Below are 27,988 nucleotides of genomic sequence, written 5' to 3' on the forward strand. Positions count from 1 at the left end.
CAGTGAAGAACGGGGATGCTGTGTTTACACACAGCTCTCCCCGTTCTTCAGCTCCGGGACCCGATCGCCACCGGAGTCCCGCGGTCACGGAGCTTCGGACCGGGTCGTGGGCGCGCGCCCGCGACCCACGGCTGGGCACTTAAAGAGGACGTACAGGTACGTGCTTATGCCCAGCTGTGCCATTCTGCCGAAGTATATATGTGCAGGAGACGGTCCTTTAAGTGGTTAAAGGATAAGTTCATCTTTTAAAAAAAAAATTGCGCAGTTTTTGCAGGTAAAAATGTGCATTTATTATTTATTTATTTTATCTATGGAGCCTGCACAGCATTTCACCCATGATGAGCAGATTGCAGTTGCAGCCTTAGGCCTCCAGCAGACTCCTAGCATAACTGTCTGCTCGTACAAACAGGCAGTTATCTGATAGCAGGAAGCTCAATGGACTACGAAATCGCAAACTACAAGCCATCAGCTACAAAGGCTGACGATATTTGTAGGCATACATTCACAGTGAATGAAAGACGAGGCCATGTAGGCAGAGCCCAGCAGGGCTGTGCTATTTTCAAATTATGACAGCAGGGAGGGGGATATTGGCCATCCAGTGTAACATAGCCTTTAAGTTTTAGATAAAGTGTGGGGACATTTTAGAACTCTTGAGTGTTGTTTTTTTTCCAGCCAAGGCTTTCCTAGGCTTCTTTCACACAGACAGCCTGGAGTTTGTAAAGACAGGCAATTGATCTGTATTTTTACTGCCCACCTACAAACTGACATGGTGCTGCTCAGGTGAATGCACATTGTCCCGGCCACAATGCTTTGCATCATGGTGTGGCAATTTTAACAAAAAAACTCGGTCTTCACTTTGTCCCCCCATATTCCGTTTCAAATTGTTTAGAATACCTTTCAATTTGCCCAAAGGCCAGCTAAAAAAACAACTCGAAAGATGAGAAATATTTCTAAAATAATATTTAGGTGTGCTGTGTAAATGGGAACACATATAAACTTATATTGGGGGTTCTTAAATTCTGACTGCAAAGGTGAAAATACACTTTAAATCTTATTCTTAAAAATGGCTTTAATTTTTCTTAGTGCACTGTTCTTCGAGAGAAACTGGACTCCCTCTTGAAAACTTTGAACGAGGAGTCTCAAGCTACAACAGTCATGTCCCAACCTCCACCTACAATAAACGAGGAGATGGAGGACTCTTCAGAAAATGCCACATGCCCTCCAGCTATTTCTCCTTCTCCAATGCGATCACAGACTTTTCTGCCTCGTGAACAGCTCATGCTTAGAGCCAACAGTCTGAAGAAAGCCATTCGACAAATAATTGAGCAGGCAGAGAAAGGTAGGTAATAAAGTAATCCTTGTGAATTCTCCATGTTAGTAAGGGGCAGGCTTATTGTTTTGGTTCTACTACAGTAATGCATTTTGCTTTTCACATATGGGCCATCGTACTCCACAAAATGCAGTCTCTTAACCACTTGCCTACTGGGCACTTTTACCCCTTTCCTACCCAGGCCAATTTTCAGCTTTTAGCACTGTCACACTTTGAATAACAATTGCGTGATCATGCTACACTGTACCCATATGACATTTGTATTGCTTTTTTCACACACATAGAGCTTTCATTTGCTGGTATTTAATCACCACTGGGTTTTTTATTTTCTTGCTAAACAAATGAATTTTGAAAAATAAACAAAAGCAAACCATTTTCATAGTTTGGTATAACATTTTGCAAATGGGTAATTTTTCTCCTTTAGTGATGTGTGCTGATGAATCTGCACTGATGAGCACTGATAGGCTGCACTGATGAGGAGGCACTGATAGGTGACAGTGATAGTTGGCACTGTTGGGACTGCATTGATAATCGGTACACTAATAATTAGTGCCCTGATTATCAGTGCCGATGTCCCTAACACAAGCCGGTTATCGGCTCTCTTCTTCTCTCCTCATGCTGTCAGTATGATGAAAGGAAAAGCCGATAACCTTAGACTTGTGTTTACATCTTGTCATCAGCTGTCATTGGCTGACAGCTGATCATGTGGTAAAGGCCCACTGTGATTGGCCCTTTACCCTGATCTTTGATCAGCTGAGTCCAAAGGACTCGGCAGTCACAGAGCACACCGCCCGATCACTGTAAGATGTCCATGTACTCCTATTCGGCAAAGGAAAACTGCACTGTAGCCATCTTTCCGCTATAGCGCAGGCAGGAAGTGGTAAAGCATAAATGTAGTAATTTAAAAAGAATGCAGGTCATATTTTTAACTTTATTCCAGTAGTAGTTCAGTTACATGTATGAAGGTAAAAAAACATTGTGTGAAGCTCTACCCTGCAGCCCCCCTTTATATTTACCTGAGCCCGATCTTGATCCAGCAAGGTACAGGAGAGCAGAGGCTCTCTCATCTCTCTCTTCCTATTGGCACAGACACAGTAGCGGGAAATGTTGGCTCTGACTGCTGACAATTGTAGCCAGTGTGGAGGTGGCGGGGCAATGGGGGTACTCTGCAGGGGAGAAGAGTCAGCAGTGCTGGTGAGGAACCTGAGAAGAAGAGGTTTGGGGCTGCTCTGTCCAAAACCATTACACAGAGCAGACAAATAAAACTTATTTTTTTTTTAAATAACAACTTTACCTTTAGTATCACTTTAAGAGAAAATATGGCAAATAGATCATCAGTTAATTTCATTACAGCTGTTGATGAACAGAATGCTCAAAGTCCTGAAGATTTCCACCTGTCCTTTCCTGCAGAGGATGGTAAAGATCGAATTCAAGCAAGCACGGTGAATGCACATAGTGGCAATGCTCTTCCCAGAATAAGAGCATCAAGCAGAGGTAATTTTCTATTAAGAGTTCTAGTCAAGGTATAAATCGCATCTGACATATAAATGAACACCCTGTTAAGATCCATAAGAAATCTGAAAAACCGCATTACGTGTTTTCGTGCGAGTGTGCATATATCAAAACTCGCTTTTTATTATTTTAATATTTGGTATTCTCGAAGCGAGAAGAATATTTACACATGTATATGCATGTAAACATGAGCACTATGCAAATACAAATCGGTACTTTTCTGGCGTTCGTGTATCAGTACTGTGTGCAGGGAAACCTAAATGACGGTGCGATATAATAGACCAGTACTTTACACAGTCAAGTGAAAAAGTAAGTACATGCTATGGAAGTTGTTGACCTTTTTAATGTATTTGCACAGGCAAACATTAGATCTTGATTCCAATAGCGCATACAGATAACAGTGGTATACTTCAACAAATTACCTATACAATTTACATGGTTTATTAATTTTCTAAATATAAATTAATAAACATTCAGATTTATGTTATTTATGGAATTACTACCAAAAAATTCTGGGGTGCAATGTAGGGCCCAGTGTCAAAGTTGAGTCTCCCTCAGTGGTCATGGGTCTTGCAGCAGGACAATGACCCAAAGCACACGTCAAAAAGCGCCAAGAAATGGTTTAAGACAAAGCACTGGAGAGTACTGAACTGGCCAGCAATGAGTCCAGCTCTAAATCCCATAGATCACCTGTGGAGAGATCTCAAAACAGCAGCTGGGAAGAGAGACCTGGAGCAGTTAATGAAGAGTGGTCCAAAATTTCAGTAGAGAGGTGTAAAAAACTCATTGATGCTTACAGGAAGCAATTGATTTCAGTTATTTTTTTTCAAGCGGTGTGCTTATAAATATTAAATTGAGAGTGCCAATCATTTTGTCTAGTCAATTTTTTGAGTCTTGCTTGGAATATGTCAGATTTGGCTTTTTGTTTCTCTTCTTTTTTTTCTTTTTTTTGTGTCATACCGATACAAACAAAGAAAATAAACATGAGAATGCCAAAACATTTGTAATTTCAACAATTTTCTGGGCATTATCTGAAATGCAGCGGTGCTAATATTTTTGGCCACGACTGTATATATTTTTTAATTCTTTATTTAGGGAAAGATACTGGTGTATAATCTCAGTTTACAGCCACAGTAATTTGAACGTGGCAACTCGGACACAGCTGAGGAATCAGATAATGGTCTGCAGATACATGCAAGCATAGGGTACAGCAAGATTAAGACCACTGTTAAATATATCAAGACCGCAATTAGGAATGATTTACAAAGTAAATAAAGATGGAGGTGAACCTCCATGAAAACAAAACAACATTCCAATGCTGGCTGCCTATGGGAAATCCATACCCAATCTCCTTTGACCAAAAACATTATTTTTTTAAAAAAAGAATGTGTTTATAGAAGATTATAGATAAATACAGATAAAGAAAACGACAAAAAAGGGGGGAGGGGGGAAGGTTGTTAGTACAGTTAGGGCTCTTTCACACGGAGCGGATCCGTATTGATCCGCTCCGTTAGCCCGTTTGGCCCAGCGGGGATTCCTCCGTTAATCCCCGCTGAGCTGTCGGCGGACAGGGCGGTCCCCGCAACACAGTGCAGAGACCGCCCTGTCTCTCCTCCGCTCTCCTCTGTGGGGAATCGGATGAATACGGACCGTGTGTTCGTATTCATCCGATCCGTTCCGCCAGACGGAACAAAAATAGGGTTTTCTTCCGTCTGAAAAAGCGGAACTTTGCGGACGCGGATCGATACGGACGTTAGCGGATGCATCATCCGCTAACGTCTGCAATCCCATAGGGATACATTACAAGTCCGTAAACGAACTTGTAATAAACGGTCCGTTCGTCCGCCCGTGTGAAAGGGCCCTAAAGAGGAGAAAGGGTAAGATGCTCCACAGAAACTAAGAACCACAAAGTATGATACCAAAGGTAGGAAGCTCAGTTTGCTCTGTAACAGTCTAGGTTGAACTCCCTTGACAAAGATCTGGAGAAGTCAGGATCACTTCAGATATATATTTATGAAGGTGTAAGGACAGGGATGCCTACGCACTCTTCTCACCACGAAGGAGGAGAAATTCAAGATAAAACGTATATTTTTCAGTGAGTTGCTTAAACCCAATTATCTTTGATTTTTAACCGTATTTTACTTTGGTCCTCTCCAGATAATACAAATCTTTAACCTTTTACAATTAGAATTTCTAGTTGCTCCTTTTCACGTATCAAATGTTCTCTTTTTGGCTTTAGGTCCATTTCAAACATTTAAAAAAATACAACTTTTTTTCTTCCTAGCTGGCAAAGCAGAAAGAACCACCAGTAAAAGCAGCCTCAGTGCAGGAGCCTCTACATCCCTCCCTGGTGCTAATACAGATCGGGAGCACCTGCACCAAAGTGAGATCTTCACCCATAAATGTTTTGAATGTCCTGAGATGGTTATATACATATACTAAAAACTGAACCACTGCTTTTTATTTCTTTTAGACATGAGAGCTGGAATGTCTGGATCTTTACCTGGAAACTCTATCATTAGCCGTCTTCTTATTAGCGCTGACCCATTTACCTCGGAGCCAGACTTGTAAGTGGAGCTTATGAGATTATAGTAAGATACTGTCGCCAATTATCTCTTCAGGCTCATAACTTATGAAGTCTGCTATAGTATTCAACATTGTGCAACCTACACCAGACCCATTTAAAACGCAATTTTTTTTTTTTTTTTTTCGGTGTGCAACTGCATTTTACCAGATACTGATACCAAGCTAAAGAGAAGAACTGTTTACAAATGTGGCAAGGAAGCAGTGACAAATATGAGCAGCTTGTAGCGATTTTGTGGGAAATCTGTCGATTTGCTGCTTCTTGTGTAATTCTCCCCCTCTAGTGGTCAGAAAGGGGGATTTTTTTTGGTGCGATCTATAAAAATAAAACCATTCCATTTTGATTAGTTTAAAAGGCGGACAAATCCTGGAGGAGATTGAGGGTGGTGGGGACCTGGAGACAGGTAGTAGCAGGTTGACATGGATCCATAGGTGGTATGATTATAGGAGCCATCTGGGTAAACGTTAAGCACAAAAGCATGGATTAATGAATTTGAAACCAAGGGACCCTGAATAAAACTCACAAGAACTGACATCTGTCTCTTGATGGTGCTCAACACCAGATGATCACCCAGACCTGACTGAAGAAAATATAAAATAAATAAATCTACAGGCTTAAAGACCTATTAAGAGAGTAATGAATAATGCTTTATACTCTGAATGGTCTAAGGTTATTAATGTTGTTCCCCAAGGTTCAGTGTGGGGAGCCTTACTTTTTTTGTTCAACATTATTTATTGGGTTTAGTGAACATAACAAAATACGCACCAGAGTTGCTCATGCAGCAGCTACATAAAGAGCATTCGAAAAAATATAAAACACAGAAAGATGCCATTGGAAACCAAACAATTAAGGCAATACGGGACTCTTCCCTTTTAACATCTTTATAAATGATATAAGGTCTGGGATTAAAAGTACCATTTTAGTGTTTGCGGATAATGCCAAGCTATGCAGTGGAATAACGTCCTTACAGGATGCCTCCACCTTACAAACAACCTCAATGCACTATAATTATTTGGGCAGCTATGTGGCAAATGAGGGTTAATGTTGATAAATGTAAAGTTATGCACTTGGGGGCTAAAATCATGCCTGCATCTTATATTCTAGAAGGAGAACAGCTGGGGGGAGTCAATGGTTGAGGAGGATCTGGGCGTTCTCGTAGATCATAAACGTAATATTTGCCTGCAATGCCAAGCTGCAATTTCTAAAGTTATCATAATACTTTCTTGAATCAAAAGAGTTATTGACGGGGAGACATCATTTTACCCTTGTACAAATCTTTCTTAAGACCTCATCTGGAATTTGTAGTTCAGTTTTAGGCACCAGTTCACAAAAAAGGATATGGGGGAACTGGAAAAAGTACAGAGAAGGGCAACCAAACTGATAAGAGGCATGGAGGAGCTCGGCTATGAGAAAAGATTAGAGGAACTGAATTTATTCTCTTTAGAGAAGAGGAGATAAGGGAGGATATGATCCCCATGTATAAATACATATGTAGTCCATATAGTGAACGTGGTGTTGAGTTATTCACTTTCAGGTCATTACAAAGAACAAAAGGGCACTCTTTACGTGGCCAGATACATTTGTAAATGCACAAAATATATTTAAATATAAATATTTGGAGGTAATAACAACGGGTAATTGATATGGGGGTTCAGGAAGGATTTTTTTCCCACACTGGGGTGAATTAGATTATGCTTTATAGGGTGTTTTTTTTTTTTTTTTTTGCCTTCCTCTCAATCAAATTTGTGTATAGGATTGTGTATATGGATGTTTTCTATTTGTGTGTTTTTTTATTGGTTGAACTACAGTGGGTGACTGCGATATTGTGTTTTTAGCACGACAGCATCGCGCTGATTCTCGGCGACAGGGTGCCGACATCTCGCACTCGCTGGAATAGACAAAGCACATTCCAGCAAGCGCGTCATAGAAGCGACGGGAGATCCGACTTGGATTCCCTCCAATTCTAGCGTCGGCATTTGGTATGCATTCCCGAGAGGGAGAACTCCACGCCAATTTTTAAATAAAAAATCGGCATGGGTTCCCCCCCCCAGGAGCATACCAGGCCCTTAGGTCTGGTATGGGTTGTAGGGAGACCCCCCCCCTACGCCAAAAAACCGACGTAGGGGGTCCCCCTACAATCCATACCAGACCCGTATCCAAAGCACGCTACCCGGCCAGGAAGGGAGTGGGGACGAGCGAGCGCCCCCCCTCCTGAGCCGTACCAGGCCGCATTCCCTCAACATGGGGGGGTCGGGTGCTCTGGGGCAGGGGGGCGCACTGCGGGCCCCCCCCACCCCAGAGCACCCTGTCCCCATGTTGATAAGGACAGGGCCTCTTCCCGACAACCCTGACTGTTGGTTGTCGGGGTCTGCGGGCGGGGGGCTTATCGGAATCTGGGAGCCCCCTCAAATAAGGGGGCCCCCAGATACCGGCCCCCCACCCTAAGTGAATGAGTATGGGGTACATCGTACCCCTACCCGTTCACCTGCAAGAAAAGTGTTAACACAAATAAACAACACAGGGTATTAAAATATTTTATTAGTCTGCTCCGGAGGCCCCCCTGTCTTCTTTAGCTCTTTCAGCAGGGGGGGGCTTCTTCACCGCCGTCTGGTTCTCTTCCGCTCTCCGGGGAGGGGGGCTTCTTCTTCTTCCGCTGTCCGGGGGTCTCCTCCGCTCTCCTTCTGCTCTCGGGGGGTCTTCTCCACTCTCCAGGAGTCTTCTATTTTCGCCACTCTCCGCTGTTGACTCAGCGCACCCCGGTTCTTCCTCCCGCTGTCCGGTGCCTTCTCCTTCAGGGCTGGCCGCCGCTATACTAGCGGCAGCCAGTCCGCTCTTCTGTGACTTCATCTTCTTCACTTCTCTTCTTCAGCCTTCTCCCGATGTTGACCCGCCGGCTCTTCTCGCTGCAATGACGGGTGCGCGGCTTGCATCCGACTTATATAGGCCTCACAGTCCCATCATGCTCCGGTACCTACCCACGTGGAGAAGGCACCGGACAGCGGGAGGAAGAACCAGGGTGCGCCGAGTCAACAGCGGAGAGCGGCGAAAATAGAAGAAGACTCCTGGAGAGCGGAGAAGACCCCCGGAGAGCAGGAGGAGAGCGGAGGAGACCCCCGGACAGCGGAAGGAGAAGAAGCCCCCCCCTGGAGAGCGGAAGAGAACCAGACGGCGGTGAAGAAGAAGCCCCCCTGCTGAAAGAGCTAAAGAAGACAGGGGGGGCCTCCGGAGCAGACTAATAAAATATTTTAATACCCTGTGTTGTTTATTTGTGTTAACACTTTTCTTGCAGGTGAACGGGTAGGGGTACGATGTACCCCATACTCATTCACTTAGGGTGGGGGGCCGGTATCTGGGGGCCCCCTTATTTGAGGGGGCTCCCAGATTCCGATAAGCCCCCCGCCCGCAGACCCCGACAACCAACGGCCAGGGTTGTCGGGAAGAGGCCCTGTCCTTATCAACATGGGGACAGGGTGCTCTTGGGTGGGGGGGGCTGCAGTATGCCCCCGTGCCCCAGAGCACCCGACCCCCCCATGTTGAGGGCATGCAGCCTGGTACGGCTCAGGGGGGGGGGGGGGGGCTCGCTCGTCCCCACTCTCTTCCTGGCCGGCCGGGTAGCGTGCTTTGGATACGGGTCTGGTATGGATTGTAGGGGGACCCCCTACGTCGGTTTTTCGGCGTAGGGGGGGGGGTCTCCCTACAACCCATACCAGACCTAAGGGCCTGGTATGGTCCTGGGGGGGGGAACCCATGCTGTTTTTTTATTTAAAAATTGGCGTGGAGTTCTCCCTCTCGGGAATGCATACCAAATGCCGACGCTAGAATTGGCGGGAATCCAAGTCGGATCTCCCGTCGCTTCTATGACGGCTTTGTCTCCATTGCGGCTGGCCAGCTCGGCGCTGGCTCCCGTGATGGGGCTCGTAGGTGCTCAATCTCGCAGAGAAAGGGGGCGAGATTGACACAGTATCGCGGTCACCCACTGTAGATAGACTTTTTCAACCTAACTATTAGGGATGACCCGATACCACTTTTTTTAGACCGAATACAAGTACCGATACTTTTTTCAAGTACTCGCCGATACTTTTTTGAATGTCATGTGACGGTGACGCATTGATGGCTGGCACTGACAAATGGTACTGACAGGCATCCTCTTCCATAACTGTAGAATGTGGTTTAAATTACAATAAAGGATGTGAAAATGGCACTTTGCAGTACTGTTCTGAAGTGCACTTGTTAGCATACTTAATACAAGCAGTTGTCCTCTACTAATATGTAATATTCAAAAAACAGAATTATACTTTGTGTGTGAGAGAACATGGACTGTGAGTTACAGATTGTTTCACTACATGAATAAGGCAATTGCCTGATCCGATACCTGGGAGAGAGAGGCAGCGTGTAATGCCTGTGTTCCTGTATAATGCTCAGACAGCGGCCATCCAGTGTACAAAAGCCGCGCCTCGTCCTCGTCTGTGATAGGGGAACTCCCAGAAATGAGTTAGTGTTCCACCTATCACTGACATCCTCTCACCCTTGTCCATGGGAGTGTTCCCCTATCACAGACGAGGACGAGGAGGAGGCGTGGCTTTTGTACACTGGATGGCCGCCGTCTGAGCATTATACAGGGACACAGGCATTACACAGGCATTACACGCTGCCTACTGTTTGGGTGTTTTTTGGGTGTTTTGGAAGATCATAAGCTCAATAATGGCATGCAATGCCAAGCTGCGGTTTCCAAAGCGAGCAAAGTCCTTTCTTGTATTAAGAGAGGTATGGACTCCAGAGACAGAGATATCATTTTTCCCCTGTACAAATCATTAGTAAGACCTCATCTGGAATATGCAGTTCAGTTTTGGGCCCCAGTTCTCAAAAAGGATATCGGAGAACTGGAGAAAGTGCAGAGAAGGGCAACCAAACTGATAAGAGGAATGGAGGAGCTCAGCTATGAGGAAAGATTATAAGAACTAAATGTATTCACTCTTGAGAAGAGGAGAATAAGGGGGGATATGATCAACATGTACAAATATATAAGGGGTCCATATAGTGAACTTGATGTTGAGTTATTCACTTTACGGTCAACCCTGAGGACAAGGGGGCACTCTCTACGTCTAGAGGAAAAGAGATTTCATCTCCAAATACGGAAAGGTTTCTTCACAGTAAGAGCTGTGAAAATGTGGAACAGACTCCCTCCAGACGTGGTTCTGGCCAGCTCAGTAGACTGCTTTAAGAAAGGCCTGGATTCTTTCCTAAATGTACAGAATATAACTGAGTACTAACATTTATAGGTATAGTTGATCCAGGGTAAATCCGATTGCCTCTCTGGGGATCAGGAAGGAATTTTTTCCCCTGCTGCAGCAAATTGGATCATGCTCTGCTGGGGTTTTTTGCCTTCCTCTGGATCAACTGTGGGTATGGAGTTGGGTGTATGGGATTGCATTGTGTTTTTTATTTTGTTTGTTTGTTTATTTATTTTTTATTTTTTTTTGTGGTTGAACTGGATGGACTTGTGTCTTTTTTCAACCTGACTAACTATGTAGTACCATTTCTAATAGTTATATATATATATATATAATTTTTTATTATTATTATCATTATTACATACTATGTCCATTCTTCTAGCTGTCTTTTTATTACACCTCTTGTCAGGCATGCAAGACTGCCCACCTGGGTGGGAGGAGTCTAGATGATCCCTAGGAGGTTCTCCACAGCTTGCCTTGTGGTGCACGGTCATGTGTGCATATGTTTGTGTGTATATAAGGGGGGTCTTTAGAGGGTAGTACACTGCTGGGCTCTGATGAAAAAGCTTTGAAACGCGTCAGCCGGTAGTGACCCTCCTAATTTCCTTCATGACCGGTTGGAGTGTGGTTTGAGGTCTACATGCTGCAGCCTGTGTGGAATCTGTAAGCTGTTCCACCATTTGACACAGAATGTACACATGGGTAGGATTGCTGACTCCAGTGAAGGAATGAAATGAGTGGGGGGTGCAAAATCTGAATGTGTTAAGAACCTTGTACATTTTTGGGATGCCAATGACCTCTGAGAATGACTAAAAATTAGGGGTGTCTCCATGCATTCCAGGTGACATTTACTTTGAAAACCTGTACACCTTGTCTTGTTTTTTACAAATTGTCTTATGATAATTAATATTAACAATATAAAATAATATTTTTAAAATCGTAAAATGAATAAAAAAAAATTCCAGTATGCATACAGAAAAACTAAAAGCCAAATGTAAAACGTATTTTCGGATATGTTTACTAGAACAGACACCTGCTGAAAATTGAAATATTGGTTTCTTCTTTGTCAGGAATTGTTACGCAGAAAGATGTGTAATGAACAATTACTTTGGGATTGGACTGGATGCAAAAATTTCTTTGGATTTTAACAACAAAAGGGATGAGCACCCCAAGAAATGCAGGTAAATTAAAGTAAAGCTGACAGCGGTGAGATAATCGTCATATACAGGTGCATCTCAAAAAATTTGAATATCATCAAAAAGTTAATTTATTTCAGTAATTAAATTCAAAAAGTGATATATATGCGTTACACACAGGGTAATATATTTCAAGAATTTATTTTATTTTGATGATTATGGCTTACAGCTAGTGAAACCCAAAATTAATTATCTTAGACCTATTATATAAGACCAGTTCAAAAAAAGATTTTTAATACAGAATTGTTGGCTTACTGAAAAGTATGTCCATGTACAGCAGGGATATGCAATTAGCGGACCTACAGCTATTGCAGAACTACAAGTCCCATGAGGCATAGCAAGACTCTTATAGCCACAAGCAATGACACCCAGAGGCAAATGAAATTCAAAATTTTCCACAGTGTGTGATGATTTGGGGAGCCATGTTATCTGCTGGTGTTGGTCCATTGTGTTTTATCAAGTCCAAATTCGGCGCAGCCCTCTACCAGGAAATTCTATAGCATGTCATGCTTCCCTCTGCTATTTGGAGACCGCTGGTCAAGAGGGAGATGAGACACCAGACCCAACAATGCAGACGAGCTGAAGGCTGCTATCAAAGCAACCTGGTCTTCCATAACACCACAGCAGTGCCACAGGCTGATCCCCTCTATGCCATGCCACATTGATGCAACAATTTATGCAAAAGTAGCCCTGGCCAAGTATTGGTATATTGCATCCCGTACATATACATAGATATACTTTTCAGTAAGCCAACCTTTCTGCATGAATGAATGAAAAACTTATATAGCGCGGCACATGCGAACCAAATCGCCTCTGGGCGCTTGTTGTTCCTGTCTCCTTTGATATCAAAAGAGATGAGTTTTGATCTTTCTCCTGAACGCTAAGTGATTTTCCTCCAACCGAATGCTGGTTGGTAAAGCGTTCCATAGTCTGGGACCCTGGACCGCAAATCTTTTTTTCTCCTTTGGACTTGTAATTGGCTTTTGGTATTTGGAGCAGATTTTGGTTGGTGGATCGCAGAACGCGATTGGAGTTGTGAGCTTTTATTTTTTCGGATAGATAATGGGGAGCATTCCCATGGATACATCTATGCATTAGACAGAGTGCTTTAAAAACAATTCTGTCTTTAATTGGCAACCAATGAAGGGGTCTCAGTGAGGGTGAGATTGATTCCCAGGGTTTTTTCCCAGTCACTAGTCTGGCGGCCGTATTTTGAACGACTAAAATCCATTAAAAATCCTTTTTTCTATTGGTCCTACGTAATATAAAAAATTTCTGAGATACTGAATTTTGGGTTTTCACTAGCTGTAAGCCATAATAAAAATAAAAGAATGCTTGAAATATATCACTCTGTGCGTAATGCATCTATATAAAATATGAGTTTTAATGAACTTTTTGATGAGATTCTAATTTTATGAGATGCACCTGTATGCTAGTTTATCTGATCTACTTCTCTTTGATGGAAGAAGTCGCACGAAGAATATGATGTGGTACGGTGTACTGGGGACCAAAGAGCTGCTACAGAGAACATACAAAAATCTGGAACAGAAAGTACTTCTAGAGGTGAGAACTGCAGTCTTCATTACCTATCTGTTTACTCCTGTATCTGTCTCTTTTTTGTATGTCCTTTCCTGTGTCCTTCATTCTTTTCCTTTTTGTATTTGTTTGTGGCTTGACGTGAACTAATCTAGCGCACACACTGCTTGAAGTCTAAATTGTGCGCTTATCTATGAAATATAGTTTTGATATTACATATAGTATGTGCATACTGCATATAGGACAACAGCATGTTTTTGTAGTAGAAGAGTCTGGGTGCTTAACTGGCCTGCCTGCAGTCCAGACCTTTCACCATTTGAAAATATTTGATTTGGTGCATCTTGAAATGCAAAATCCAACAAAGACAACCCAGCACTGTTGAGCAGTTAGAATCCTATATCAGGCAATATTGGGACAAAGTATGTGGTCGCTGTCCCAACTTTTTGGAGTCATGTTACTTCCATAAATTTTCAACTTGCCTTATATATTTTTTTTCTTAACATGGTACAGTTTTTCAGCTTAAACATTTGTTGATTTCTATTGTCAATAAAACATGAGCTTATGAGATTTGCAAATCACTGCATTCTCTTTTTTTTTTTTTAAGTCGTTTTTTTAGTGTAACAGCTCTTTCGGATGTAACATTGTACATCCACTATACATTGACATGACTTAGATTTAGTGACAGGCCACTTACATGACTCAGCTTCCACCTTCATTTCACATGCATCTCGCTCAATCACTACTTCTCATCTTCTGTCTGTCTGGAGTCCCTGTAAACTGTGTTTCTTCATCTCGTGTGTCTCTGTGTCTGTCCCTAACACTGGTTGTGTCTGTCTCTCTTCTTTTAGATGTCTGTCTCTTTCTTTCTCAGTGGATGTGCGTGTCTACTTCCACTTACCCCCATGTCCCCCGCAGTGTGATGGAGTGCCCATTCCTCTACCCAGCCTGCAAGGAATTGCTGTACTGAACATTCCCAGTTACGCTGGCGGGACAAACTTCTGGGGAGGCAACAAGGAAGATGATGTAAGTTTCTTGTAATGTTAGTGATCATCTGGAGTGCATCTTTGTGTGACTATTATAAATACGTTATTCTCTTCTTTCTACAGACATTTGCTGCACCTTCCTTTGATGATAAGATCTTGGAGGTGGTTGCTGTATTTGGCAGTATGCAGATGGCAGTGTCCAGGGTCATTAAGCTACAACATCATCGGATTGCTCAGGTAACACTCTACTGATATTGCTACATGCATATATGTTTCTTTTTTTTACCATTTGTAGCCAATATGTGGATAGTGTTTCATGATCTCGGCAGGTTTTGGGCCCTTTTACACGTACGGACAAACGGTCCATTTATTACAAGTTCGTTTACGGACTTGTAATGTATCCCTATGGGATTGCAGACGTTAGCGGATGATGCATCCGCTAGCGTCCACAAAGATCCGCTTTTGCGGACGGAAGAAAACCCTATTTTTCTTCCGTCCGGCGGAACGGACCGGATGAATACGGACACACGGTCTGTATTCATCCGATTCCCCATAGGGGAGAGCGGAGGAGAGACAGGGCGGTCTCTGCACTGTGTGCGGGGACCGCTCTGTCCGCCGACAGCTCAGCAGGGATTTACGGAGGAATCCCCGCTGAGCCAAACGGGCTAACGGAGCGGATCAATACGGATCCGCTCCGTGTGAAAGAGCCCTTACTGCTTTGCGGGTAGTTTGCAGAGTCTGTTTTTACAAACACAACTGAATGTGCTGAAGAAGAGCTGATGCTGACCAATCAGGCCATTGTGTACTACGCATCAAAGTATCAAAGCACTCTGTAGCAGATATTTTTTTTAAATAAGGTTTTTATATCAACTTTATTAATATCATAAAATATTTTCATAAACTAGTATATAAATTAATATTGACAAAAATGCACATAAATCCCCTTTTTTGATGCAGATAAAGCAACACGTTTTTTTTATTTTATGACTACACAGTGGTTGTGTTTGACTGCTCCTTTTCACAATGCAAATTCGTTAGTGTGCCCACTTATTAAAAACAAATAAAACTGTAGGCAGCTAAATTATCTAAGTAATTAAGAGGACAGCACAACTGCACCCTACTGCTACTACTGTCATTCAGTACAATATGAAGTGATCCGATGGCATATAAATACACCTAATGATGTATAATTGGCAGCATCAGAAAAAAAAATACTGAGAAATATGAGTTTAACATGGAAAAGTCCAGAGGACTTCTGCAGAAGGGATACCTGGGACTTTTTATTAATATAACTTTGTACATAGACAGCCATGTGTCAACAGGTATCATAATCGGACAATAGAAGGAATTCTGAATGTATGGAAGTTTTTTTGACACCAGTACAACTCTTAAAGACATGTGGACAAAGGTAAAGGGAAAAGGTGGTACTGGCTGATTTGCTGAGCTATAACAATACCAGCACAAATCAAAATTGAAAAGTCAAAATTACTTTTAGACTCACTTTAATATAACTTGAACTAGAACTTGTTGGAAACTCAAAATGGCGTCATATTAATTTTAATTTTCAAATTTTATTCTTCTGTAGTGCCGAATGGTGAAAATCACTGTGCTCGGTGAGGAAGGGGTCCCTGTACAAGTTGATGGAGAGGCTTGGATTCAACCACCAGGTTATATCCGTATAGTGCACAAGAACAGGACACAGACCCTCACGCGAGACAGGGTAATTCTGTCAGCATTTATGGTTTATTGAATATGGAAAAGGGTATTCATACACCTGAACACATAGAGACCTCATGATTATCATGTGATCTTTAGGTAAGGTCAGGGGGCACTTGTATACAAAGCATACATGCTAAAAAAAAAAAAAAATAAAGAAGGGAAGCTGCAGTTTTTCAACCCATGAGCTGCCAGAAATGTACATATTTCTTTTCCGTACATCACGGGACACAGAGCGGCATATTCATTACTATGTGGGTTATATGGAGTACCTTCAGGTGATGGACACTGGCAATCTCAAACAGGAAGTCCCCTCCCTATATAACCCCCTCCCATAGGAGGAGTCCCTCAGTTTTTTCGCCAGTGTCTTAGGTGTTGGTCACAAGAAGTTTGCCTCCAGGTCCTTGAGACTAGGCAGACTATACCGGATCTGTCCAAAGTGCCTCAGAGCCAAAGTGGACAGTACCCGGGCCCCAAGTCGTGGGGTTTCGCCTATAATGCCTCTTTTTAAGGGGCTGGATCCTGGGCCCAGAACTTTGAGCTTTCTAAAGTCCAAAAGGTACTGTTGCCAGGATGCTGTATAGGTCCAGGGCAGTGGTGTTCCAGCAGGACCCGGGTCCCTGAAGGTCTAGTACAGAACCCACGGAGATGGGGGAAGATTGGGCCTCTTGCTTTCTGCAATACCCTGCAGCGTGGAGCAGGTAAGAGGGGGGCCTGCGGAACTTGGTTCGTCGGCAGGTCTCTCAGGGGGAAGTCTAGTTGGGTTAGCCTGGGATGCTCTGCATTGGCAAACTTTACCACTATGTCTGCTAGACAGGATGGTCACCTCCCATTACTAGCATACTCCCCCACCCCCACGGACTGTGTTGCTGGTGGCTGTCCCGCATGGTTGTTGGGGGGTAGAGGCTTTTGCCTGGTTCTAGGACAAGTAGGGCAAGCCCACCCCCCGTTATCTCTCGGCTTAAGGCCAGGGACTTACCTGTATTTAGGTGCGTTTTCCCCTACAGCTCTGGTCCCCGGACGCCGCCGGCGTGCTGCTCCTCTCCTTCATGCTTCCCTCTGGGACGCGTGCGCGCGCATGATGTAGATGCGCGCGGAGGGGGCGGGGAGCGTCGTGACGTCGGCAGGGTGAGAGGGGCGTTCCCCCCTCGCTGTTATCTTGAGCAGCTCTGTCCTCCGGTCAGTGTAGGATTCGTCTGCTGACTGGAGGAGCTCAGAGCGGGACACAGAGCGGAGCAGGGTGACACCTAGTGGCGGTAAAAGAGACCTGTTTAGGTCTGGAGCTAAGCTCCTCACTGACTAAAGGGAGAAGATAGGAGATGTTCCCCTGATTTTCTCTATTAAGCCAAAGGGTTTTTTGACAGCAGTCTGGCATTCACACAGTACCTTTTAAAGTGCAAAAATTTTAATATTTGAAAAAAAAAAAAAAAAAGCAAAAAAAAAAAAAAAAAAAAACAAAGACAAAACGAAAAAAAAAAAAAAAAAGTTTTTCTTTCAGGGAAAGGTCTGCACTACCTTCCCATTGGCTTATAAGGTTTTCTACCTTAAGCTACCTATATTTTTTTGTTCTCCTTGCTACAACAGTCAGTTGTTAGTAGCGGAGTCCCTCGGTATTGTATCATGGGCCCTAAAGGTTCGGGGACTAAAGGTGCTAAAAATGCAAAGAAACAGAAGGGTTCCCCCTCTAGCTCGGAGGATCTTAATCAAGTTCTGTCCTCTCCTAAAAAGCTAGAAGATGCCGCCTTTGAGGAGCCATTAGGTGTGGTGGGTGCTGTGGCTGGCCCCATTCTGCCCGACCCAGTGTTTGTCACGCAGGATATGTTATCTGTCTCCCTGCAGGGGTTAGAACAGAGGCTGACTACTTTTCTTACTAATTCTCTGGCAGCCAAATAGCGGACTAGATCTCCGTCCCCTAAGTTGGTGTCCTCTGATGCTGAGATTCTCTCCCCAGAGGATTTAGAATCCCAGGAGGACCAAACGGAGCAGGGCCTAGAAGGTTCAGACATTGAGGAGTCCACTATTGAGGAACCCTTTTCGGTCTCTCAAGCTGAGAATCTGTGGGTACAGTCTTTAACAGACATGGTCCGCTCGGCTTTTAAGCTGCCCTCGCCAGGGCCTCAGATTCCTGCCGTGTCTTCTTTGGGCTCCTTAAAGGCACCATTAAGTAACGCAGTATTTCCGGTTCACCCATTGTTGGAAGACCTGATCTTTCAAGATTGGGCCCGGCCCGATAAAATTTTTGTTCCTCCTAAAAGGTTTTCTGTTTTGTACCCTATGGAGGAAAAATTTTCAAAGAAATGGGTGCTTCCCGCTGTGGATGCAGCGGTTTCCTGCGTAAACAAATCTTTAACTTGCCCAGTAGAAAACATACAGATGTTCAAGGATCCGGTTGATAAGCGGTTGGAAACCCTTTTGAAGGCATCCTTTTCTACTGCAGGGGCAGTGGTGCAACCGGCCGTGGCTGCAATTGGCGTTTGTCAGGCGTTAAAAGACCAGACTAAGCAGATGCTAAAAGAGCTCCCGGCTCAGCAGGCACAGGATCTGGCCGACCTTCCCAGGGCTCTATGTTTCGCGGTGGATGCCATAAAGGACTCCATCCAACAAGCTTCCCGTCTGTCGCTATTTTTGGTGCATATGCGAAGGCTCCTGTGGCTAAAGAATTGGTCGGCAGAGACTCCGTGTAAAAAACTGTTGGCGGGTTTTCCCTTCCACGGAGGGAGGCTCTTTGGGGAAGATCTGGATAAGTACATACAGAGGATATCTAGTGGCAAGAGTACTCTTTTACCAGTCAAAAGGAGATTTAGGGGTCCAGCATTTAAGCGGCAGCAATCCCCAGCCCCAGGGCCCTCGGCCCCCAGGCAGTATCGACGGCCTCCCGCACGGTCAAACTTTGGTAATAAGTCGCAAGGGCAGGCCGCGGGTGGCAAGCGACCATGGGTCCGCAAGCCAGTTAAACCTGCTCCAAAGTCAGCGTTATGAAGGGGCGCCCCCACTCAATCGGGTGGGGGGCAAGCTTCGATTCTTTGCAAGAGTTTGGGAAGCCAAGATCCCCGACAAATGGGTTCTTTCCCTGGTGGCGACTGGTTACAAAATAGAATTTCGGGAGTTTCCCCCTCCGCATTTTCAGGAATCAAGAATTCCAAGCGATCCGGAAAAGAGGGCTGCCTTGCTAACAGCCTTGGATCGTCTTCTAAACCAAGGGGTAATCGTAGAGGTACCAGTTCAGGAGCACAAGCTAGGCTTTTACTCCAATCTGTTCATTGTGCCAAAGCCCAGCGGCGATGTAAGGCCCATCCTGGATCTAAAGATTCTAAACTCTTACCTGAGGATTCGGTCCTTTCGGATGGAATCCATACGGTCTGCTGCCGCAGCCTTGCAGCGAAACGATTTCTTGGCCTCAATAGACATAAGAGACGCGTATCTTCATGTTCCAATTTTTCAGGGTCATCAAAAATTCCTACGCTTTGCTATCGCAGGGCGCCACTATCAATTTGTGGCTCTTCCTTTCGGGTTGGCTACTGCCCCCCGTGTGTTTACGAAGGTCCTGGCCCCCATCTTGGCCAATCTAAGGACCCAGGGAATCTTGATCCTGGCCTATTTGGACGACCTCCTGATCATAGATCACTCTGCTCCGGGCCTGTGTCGAGCGGTAGCCCTTTCAGTTCAGTACCTCGAGGTATTCGGTTGGGTTTTAAACCAAGAAAAGTCGGCTTTACAACCCACAAAACGATTGGAATACCTCGGCATGCTGCTAGACACGGAGCAGCAAAGAGTGTTTCTTCCTTTAGAGAAGTTCAAAGGGATCAAAGAATTGATCCAGTTGGTGTTAAGCAAAAGGCAGCCAACTATACGATTGTGCATGAAATTACTGGGAAAAATGGTGGCCACCTTCGAGGCAGTACCATACGCTCAGGCACACACTCGAATCCTGCAGGCAACCATCCTGTCTGCATGGAACAAAGATCCGCAACGCCTGGATCTTCCATTGATCCTTCCATCAAGGGTCCGGCAAAGCCTCTACTGGTGGCTAAAGCCTCAGAACCTCCTAAAGGGGAAGTCATTCAGTCCCATCATCTGGAAACTGGTAACCACAGATGCCAGCCTGAAGGGCTGGGGAGCAGTCCTGGATGGGCAAGTCCAGCAGGGAGTTTGGACAGAGTCGGAAAGACGGCTGCCAATCAATGTCCTGGAGATCAGGGCGGCCCGTTTAGCCTTAAAGGCCTGGACGTCCAAACTTCTAGGGTTTCCAGTGAGAGTGCAGTCCGACAATGCCACAGCAGTGGCATATATAAATCACCAAGGGGGCACGAAGAGTCGAGCCGCCCAAAGGGAAGTGAGCTTAATTTTCCTATGGGCAGAGTCGCATGTACCATGCATCTCGGCAATCTTTATCCCAGGGGTGGACAATTTACAGGCGGACTTCTTAAGTCGCCAGCAGCTAGTTTCAGGGGAGTGGTCCCTCCATCCCCAAGTCTTTCAGGAGATCTGCCAGAAGTGGGGATCTCCGGATGTGGACATCATGGCATCAAGGTTCAACAGGAAACTGAGCAAGTTCATGTCCCGATCAAGGGACCCTCTGGCCTGTGGAACCGATGCGTTGGTTTGCCCTTGGCATCCGTTCAATCTGCTGTACGCCTTCCCCCCGTTACAGATGCTGCCCCGCCTGCTGCGCAGGATCAGGGTGGAGTACAAACCAGTCATTCTGATAGCCCCCGCATGGCCCCGGAGGTCGTGGTACTCACTGATCGTGAGAATGTCAGTGGGCGAACCATGGACCCTTCCACTTCGGCCAGACCTACTCTCTCAAGGCCCGATACTCCACCCTGCCTTACGGCATCTAAATTTGACGGCCTGGCGGCTGAATCCCTGATCCTCCGGGGTAGGGGCCTATCTAGCCAGGTTATTTCTACTCTGATTAAGGCTAGAAAACCAGTCTCCAGAGTAATTTATTACAGGGTCTGGAGGGCCTACGTAAGCTGGTGTGAGTCCCAGAGATGGCTTCCACGCAAATACACCATTGACAGGGTATTGCGTTTCCTCCAGATAGGAGTAGATAAAGGTTTGGCCTTAAGTACTATTAAAGGACAGATTTCTGCCTTATCTGTATGGTTTCAGAGGCCGTTAGCCACGCATTCTTTGGTTAAAACCTTTTTACAGGGGGTCTTACGCATTAATCCCCCCATCAAGTCTCCGGTTTGTCCGTGGGATTTGAACCTTGTGTTGTCAGCACTGCAAAAACAGCCATTTGAGCCTCTGGCAGAGGTTCCGTTAGTTTTACTGACTCGGAAGTTGGTATTTTTGGTCGCTATGGCTTCCGCTAGAAGAGTTTCAGAGCTGGCAGCCTTGTCTTGTAGAGAACCTTACCTCATTCTACATAAAGATAGGGTGGTTCTCCGTCCACATCCGTCTTTTCTGCCCAAGGTGGTGTCCAGTTTTCACTTGAACCAGGATTTGGTCCTACCATCCTTTTTTCCAAAACCCTCTTCTAGAAAGGAAGGGTTACTGCACACCTTGGATGTTGTCAGAGCCATGAAGGCCTATCTCAAAGCTACAGAAGAGGTTCGAGAAACAGATACATTGTTCATTCTGCCGGAAGGGCCTAAGAGAGGTCAGGCAGCAGCTAAAGCTACCATCTCTAGATGGATTAAGCAAGTAATCGGTCAGGCCTATGGCTTGAAAGGGTTGCCCCCTCCTTTATCAGTTAAGGCCCATTCTACTAGGGCCATGAGCGCCTCCTGGGCAGCACACCACCAGATCTCTATGGCTCAGGTTTGCAAGGCGGCAACCTGGTCGTCGGTCCACACGTTCACAAAATTTTACCAATTGGACGTGAGACGAAGGGCCGATGCAGCCTTTGGACAGGCAGTGCTGCAGGCTGCGATTTGAGATCCTCTAGACTCGGGGCACCCTTGATTGATTAATGAATTAATTAAATTAATCAGAATAATTATTTTTTGTTGGATTTAATTTGGATTTTTTATGATTTAAAGAATACTTTCTGAATTAAATCTCCTGGCTGAGATGTCTCCCTCCCCTCATTGGAAGCATTGCTTTCGGACATCCCACATAGTAATGAATATGCCGCTCTGTGTCCCGTGATGTACGGAAAAGAAAAGGGGATTTTTAATACAGCTTACCTGTAAAATCCTTTTCTTGGAGTACATCACGGGACACAGAGCTCCCACCCCTCTTATGGGGAACATTTTGGGTGGCATACTGCTTGCTACAAAACTGAGGGACTCCTCCTATGGGAGGGGGTTATATAGGGAGGGGACTTCCTGTTTGAGATTGCCAGTGTCCATCACCTGAAGGTACTCCATATAACCCACATAGTAATGAATATGCCGCTCTGTGTCCCGTGATGTACTCCAAGAAAAGGATTTTACAGGTAAGCTGTATTAAAAATCCCCTTATTCCCTCACCTTTCACAGATATGCTATTGTATTCATGTGATCCTGGGCTACAATAGTTGCAAACTCCAAAGGGTGCCTACAAATATCTGCAGGAGCCTGCATCACCCTCGGCTACAACCTACAGCGCTCCAGTCTTGTAATTTTCTATCTTTTTCAGGCCTTTGAAAGCACATTAAAATCTTGGAAAGATAAGCAGAAATGTGATTTGTCAAGGCAAACCAGCTCCACTCTCACTGCTACATCTTTACACCCAGAAGTGCTCTCTGACGAGGAGGCAGCACAGGTGTCTCGGTTTGGCCAGGCTGCTGGTGCCCTCATTCACTGGTGAGACTTTGCTAGAACCTTGTGAACATTGTCTTTGTGTGATTTGTGGCATTGTAAAAGTATTTCAGTACAGAGGTTGTTTTTCATTTATTAGTACACCAGAGCCTGTTTTTTTATTGGGGGGGGTTGCTGTCAGGTTGTTCGGTATTATCTGGTACCTTATGATGCCACTCACGGGGCAGTTTCGTTTATCATAATTATTTTAACGAGTCTATGCATAGTGTATTTAAATATACAGTGAAAGCGGCAGTAAAGTTTACAAAAAAAAAATAAAACCTGCAAGGTAAAGGCATAATATGCTAGTATGCATGGCATAATAGAACTTTATGGAAGACTTGGCTTGAAACAAAGCCCTCTAGCTGCACCCTGTCACCGCTGACAGGGCTTTCATCTTCACCCAATGGCCAAGCCAAAAGATGTCTGTGACTTTTTTTACGGTACAGGGCTCTGAAGGAACGCCACAGTAATTCCTTCAGAGCGTATTCGCCAGTGACGCCACCGGCTGTTGCTCCCTAGAATATCTCCTAAGCGGTGCATGTTGAGGAGGTATTCATCAAACCTACAGGTAAGCTTTAGTATAAGCTTACCTGTAGGTTAAATAAAAAATTCAGAGTTTACTACCTCTTTAATGTATAGTACATAACAAAAGTGAGTACACCCCTTACATTTTTGTAAACATTTTATTTTATTTTTTCATGTGACAACACTGAAGAAATGACACTTTGCTACAATGTGAAGTAGTAAGTGTACAGCTTGTATAACAGTGTAAATTTGCTGTCCCCTCAAAATAACTCAACACACAGTTATTAAAGTTTACACCTCTGGCAACAAAAGTGAGTAAACCTCTAAGTGAAAATGTCCAAATTTGAGCCCAATTAGACATTTTCCCTCCCCGGTGTCATGTGACTCATTAGTGCTACACTGTCTCAGGTGTGAATTGGGAGTAGGTGTGTTAAATTTGGTGTTATCGCTCTCACTCTCTCATACTGGTCACTGAAAGTTCAACATGGTACCTCATGGCAAAAACCTCTGAGAATCTGAAAAAAATAAATTGTTGCTCTACATAAAGATGGCCTAGGCTATAAGAAGATTGCCAAGACCCTGAAACTGAGCTGCAAACATACAGCGGTTTAACAGGACAGGTTTCACAGAGAACAGGTCTCGCACCTCCAGGGCGACCACTGCCTTGCCAAAGAAGCTGAGGGTAAAGGTGATGGACTGGACAAGCATGTCTCCAGACCTAAGCCCTTTTGAGTATCTGTGGGGCATCATTAAATGGAAGGGGGAGGAGCGCAAGGTCTTTAACATCCACCAGCTCTGTGATGTCATCATGGAGGAGTGGAAGAGGACTCCAGTGGCAACATGTGAAGCTCTGGTGAACTCCATGCCCAAGTTGGTTAAGGCAGTGCTGGAAAGTAATGGTGGCCACACAAAATATAAAAACTTTGGGCACAATTTGGACATTTTAACTTTGAGGTGTACTCACTTTTGTTGCCAGCGGTTTAGACATTAATGGCTGTGTGTTGAGTTATTTTGAGAAACAGAAAATTTACACTGTCACAAGCTGTACACTCACTACTTTACATTGTAGCAAAGTGTCATTTCTTCAGTGTTGTCAAAGATATAATAAAATATTTACTAAAATGTGAGGGGTGTACTCACTTTTGTGACATACTGTATATATGCATTCATATTGTAAACATTAAAATATAAATAGACATTAAATTGCATAGTTAATTTTATATCCCATTGCCAGGCAAAAATTTAGTTTCCCCATGCAGTGGGACTGTGCCCGTTTTGCATCGATTAATTGCTTATTTGCTTTTCCAAGGGAGAGGAAAAAGGAGATTTGCTTACCTAATCCTCTGACCCTCCCAGCACAAGAAGAGCGCTCCAGACCTGGAGCAACTAGAGGCAGTATAATAAACAAAATTGTAAATTGTGTTTGCAGCATTAAAGAAATAGCAGTCTCTCATCCGAGTATAGAGCAGGAGCTGGCTCATGCTGTCAATGCAAGCTCAAAGTCAATGGAGAATGTCTACAACAAGAACTCAGAGGTAATGTCTGTTGTCTTAGTCTTACATAGTCCTCGGAGGTAATGTCTGTTATGTCTTTGAATATGCTTTATAATGGTCATGCAGGGGATATCCCCCTGAGCCCATTACAATGGAGGGTAAAACTTTTTTTTTTTTTTTTTTTATATTACATTGTTGTCCATGTGTTATGCATTTAAAGCGGTAGTTCCCCTTCAAAAAAATGTTACCCTTAGATTGATGCTCATTTTGTCTAGGGGAATCGGCTAGTTGTTTTAAAATCGAAGCTGTACTTACCGTTGTAGAGAGCGATCTTCTCCGCCGCTTCCGGGTATGGGTCTTCGGGACTGGGCGTTCCTATTTTGATTGACAGTCTTCCGACAGGCTTCCGACGGTCGCATCCATCGCGTCACGAGTAGCCGAAAGAAGCCGAATGTCGGTGCGGCTCTATACGGCGCCTGCGCACCGATGTTCGGCTACTTTTGGAAAATCGTGACGCGATAGATGCGACCGTCGGAAGCCTGTCGGAAGCCTGTCAATCAAGAAGGAACGCCCAGACCCGAAGACCATACCCGGAAGCGGCGGAGAAGATCGCTCTCTACAACGGTAAGTACAGCTTCGATTTTAAAACAACTAGCCGATTCCCCTAGACAAAATGAGCATCAATCTAAGGGTAACATTTTTTTGAAGGGGAACTACCGCTTTAAAGCAGAGCGCCACCCAAAAGGAGAAGCTCCGCATGTCTGCCTCTCGCAGAACCCCTCCCCTGCTGCCACATTTGGTACCTTTTGGGGGTGAGGGGGGAGCAGGTTCCTGGTTTTGACAGGTACCTGCTCTCACTTTCTTACTGTGGCAAACTCAGCCGGAAGTTCGGCCACCTCCTCCTTCCCCTGCAGCTGACCCCATCAGAGAGAGCAGCAAGCTTCACGCATGCGCAGTAGGGAATCTTCTGTGAAGCTGCAAGGCTTCACTGGCAGTTTCCCTTAGTGGAGATAGCGGCACTAGCACCTGATAGCCGATTGAAAAACGATTTGAGTGAAGTCACAGCTGGATTCCTGGACAGGTGCTAATATTAAACTTGAAATTTTTTCTGCAGGAGCCTGGAGCTCCTCTTTTTAAGTATTTTTTGCAAGACTGCGCATTAAAGGCTTTGTTAGTCACTGATTCAACATGCCCATAGCAGAAATCTAAAAATTGCTTTGGTCCATGGGGAGGGGGTGGATATATGAAAGTGTGAAGCTTAAATGGTTAACAACCTTATATTTTTTATGTGAAGTTGGTCAGGTGTGTATTACTATCTATTTTGACATATGTATCTATACAGTTTTTTTTGTTTTGTGACTTCCAATCCTGGCTGCCACCCTTTATCATGGTATAGAACCTTACTTGTTGGTCTGCAATATTGGCAGATGCCAGGTACACACTTCTTGTCTGAGACCAGCATTATGAATCAGGTTGTCTCCTGTTATCTAATCCAGAACTGCATACTGTATGTTCTGTTGTAGGTCATTATGTAGCAATGTATAATATTAATTGTGTTGTCACAGGGTCTAAGCTGCAATCATGTTATGGAAATGGTAACAAATGTCCGAGCTTTATTGAATGAGACAGAACTGCTACTTAAGGGAAAAATGGCATTGGTGAGTAATGACATTTGTCTCACCATACTGAAGTTTGTTTTTAAAGTGATGGTATGCTTATTCTATTTACAATTTTTCAGTTTTAGTTGCTTTACTAATGTTTCTATTAAACTCTAGTTTATGCATATATTCTTTTATAACAACGTTTTTCATGAGAATAGACATAAAAGTTACAGATGAGTAGAAATTTCCATGTAAAGAAAAAGTAAGAAAAAATCTTGACTTGATCTCATGATCCTGCTCTGCAGCTCTTGGATCCCCCTCAGAAGGAACAGCTGACGACATCGCTCAGTAACACAGAGCAAGAGCTGCGAAAACTCACAGATATCCCATGGCTTTCTGAGCTAACAGAAGAGGAGGTGAGACTTGATGATATATGTTCTATCCCAGGCATGTCCAAAGTCTGGCCCGGGGGCCAATTGCGGCCCCCATTCCAGTTTAATGTGGCCCCCCTGGTAATTTGGATATATACTGTATTTATCGGTGCTGCTTCGGAGGGGACAGAAAGGGAGTGGGGAATGAGTGCTGTCAAATTACATACAGGAGAATCTCCTGTTTACTCTGCGGCATCTGTAATAGGAAGTCTTGTCTCCTGGGCTGCCATTGGACAACTCCTCTGTCTATCATAGGAGGCGGGACATTGTATTAAAGAGGCTACTGTGTAAACAGGAGATTCTCCTGTATGTAATTTGTTGGCGCTCGTCCCGCTTCCCCTCCGAGGCTGCAGATGGACATCGATCAGGCTGCATTCATGGCTATGGAGAGGCTGCATTCATGGCAATGGCAAGGCTGCATTCATGGCAATGGCAAGGCTGCATTGATGGGCAATGACCCTTATTTTGCTTCACAGTTCTTTATTTACATTTTTTTCCTGAAACTTCCCTCCTAACGTTAAGGTGCGTGTTATACGCCAATAAATATGGTATATCCAAATAATACGCCTGAGCTCATCTCTTCACCACACACAGCCACAAAAGGCAAGATAATTCTTGTTGGCCAGTGTATTAGTGCTCGGGCAAACACACTTAGACCAAATTTTAATGGTTCAAAGAATGTCAGCAAAATGTTCGGCCCTTACGCATGTTCACTTCATCAAATCTGGCCCCCTTTGAAAAAAGTTTGGCCACCCCTGTTCTATCCCATATTGCAGTCCCATTTCCCTATGAAGGTTAATGCTGAGGAAAGAGTAATTGTACCTCTAGCCAAAGTATTTTATTGTCATTGTGTACCTGTTAAAAAGATTTCACTTCCTTTTCAGGTGACAATGTTGTTGCCAGGATAGGAAGTGCAGGAATGACCTGAATGGGCCACAGATGGCAAAAAAACTGACAGGGGTTCTCGAACCCTTTCCAAACCTTTCCATGCTCCATCGTGATCAATGGGTGGATCATATTGGATACGTTTATTGTAGACCCCATATTCCTAAACTTCCTTAATCTATTTAAAAAAAAACAAGAAAAAAAAAGTTTGGGCTATAAATACATTTTAAT

At 44.3% G+C, this 27,988-nt stretch overlaps 1 protein-coding gene across 4 annotated transcripts in view; it reads left to right on the forward strand.

The window, feature by feature from the left end:
• DGKD (diacylglycerol kinase delta) overlaps nucleotides 1–27,988 on the forward strand; it is a 148,143-nt gene that overhangs the window by 108,820 nt on the left and 11,335 nt on the right. For 2 of the 4 annotated variants that reach the window (XM_040348895.1, XM_040348898.1), the window contains exons 15-27: nucleotides 1,084–1,339; nucleotides 2,684–2,824; nucleotides 5,127–5,225; nucleotides 5,316–5,409; nucleotides 11,728–11,838; nucleotides 13,290–13,416; nucleotides 14,305–14,412; nucleotides 14,496–14,609; nucleotides 15,958–16,092; nucleotides 22,659–22,825; nucleotides 24,777–24,882; nucleotides 26,406–26,498; nucleotides 26,747–26,857. In XM_040348895.1, coding sequence (XP_040204829.1) covers nucleotides 1,084–1,339; nucleotides 2,684–2,824; nucleotides 5,127–5,225; nucleotides 5,316–5,409; nucleotides 11,728–11,838; nucleotides 13,290–13,416; nucleotides 14,305–14,412; nucleotides 14,496–14,609; nucleotides 15,958–16,092; nucleotides 22,659–22,825; nucleotides 24,777–24,882; nucleotides 26,406–26,498; nucleotides 26,747–26,857 — 1,662 coding nt within the window. The remainder of the gene's footprint in view (nucleotides 1–1,083; nucleotides 1,340–2,683; nucleotides 2,825–5,126; nucleotides 5,226–5,315; nucleotides 5,410–11,727; nucleotides 11,839–13,289; nucleotides 13,417–14,304; nucleotides 14,413–14,495; nucleotides 14,610–15,957; nucleotides 16,093–22,658; nucleotides 22,826–24,776; nucleotides 24,883–26,405; nucleotides 26,499–26,746; nucleotides 26,858–27,988) is intronic. The other 2 variants (XM_040348896.1, XM_040348897.1) reach the window with 2 other exon arrangements.

Source organism: Rana temporaria, chromosome 4 (genome assembly GCF_905171775.1).
Source record: "Rana temporaria chromosome 4, aRanTem1.1, whole genome shotgun sequence".
Taxonomy (NCBI): Eukaryota; Metazoa; Chordata; class Amphibia; order Anura; family Ranidae; genus Rana; species Rana temporaria.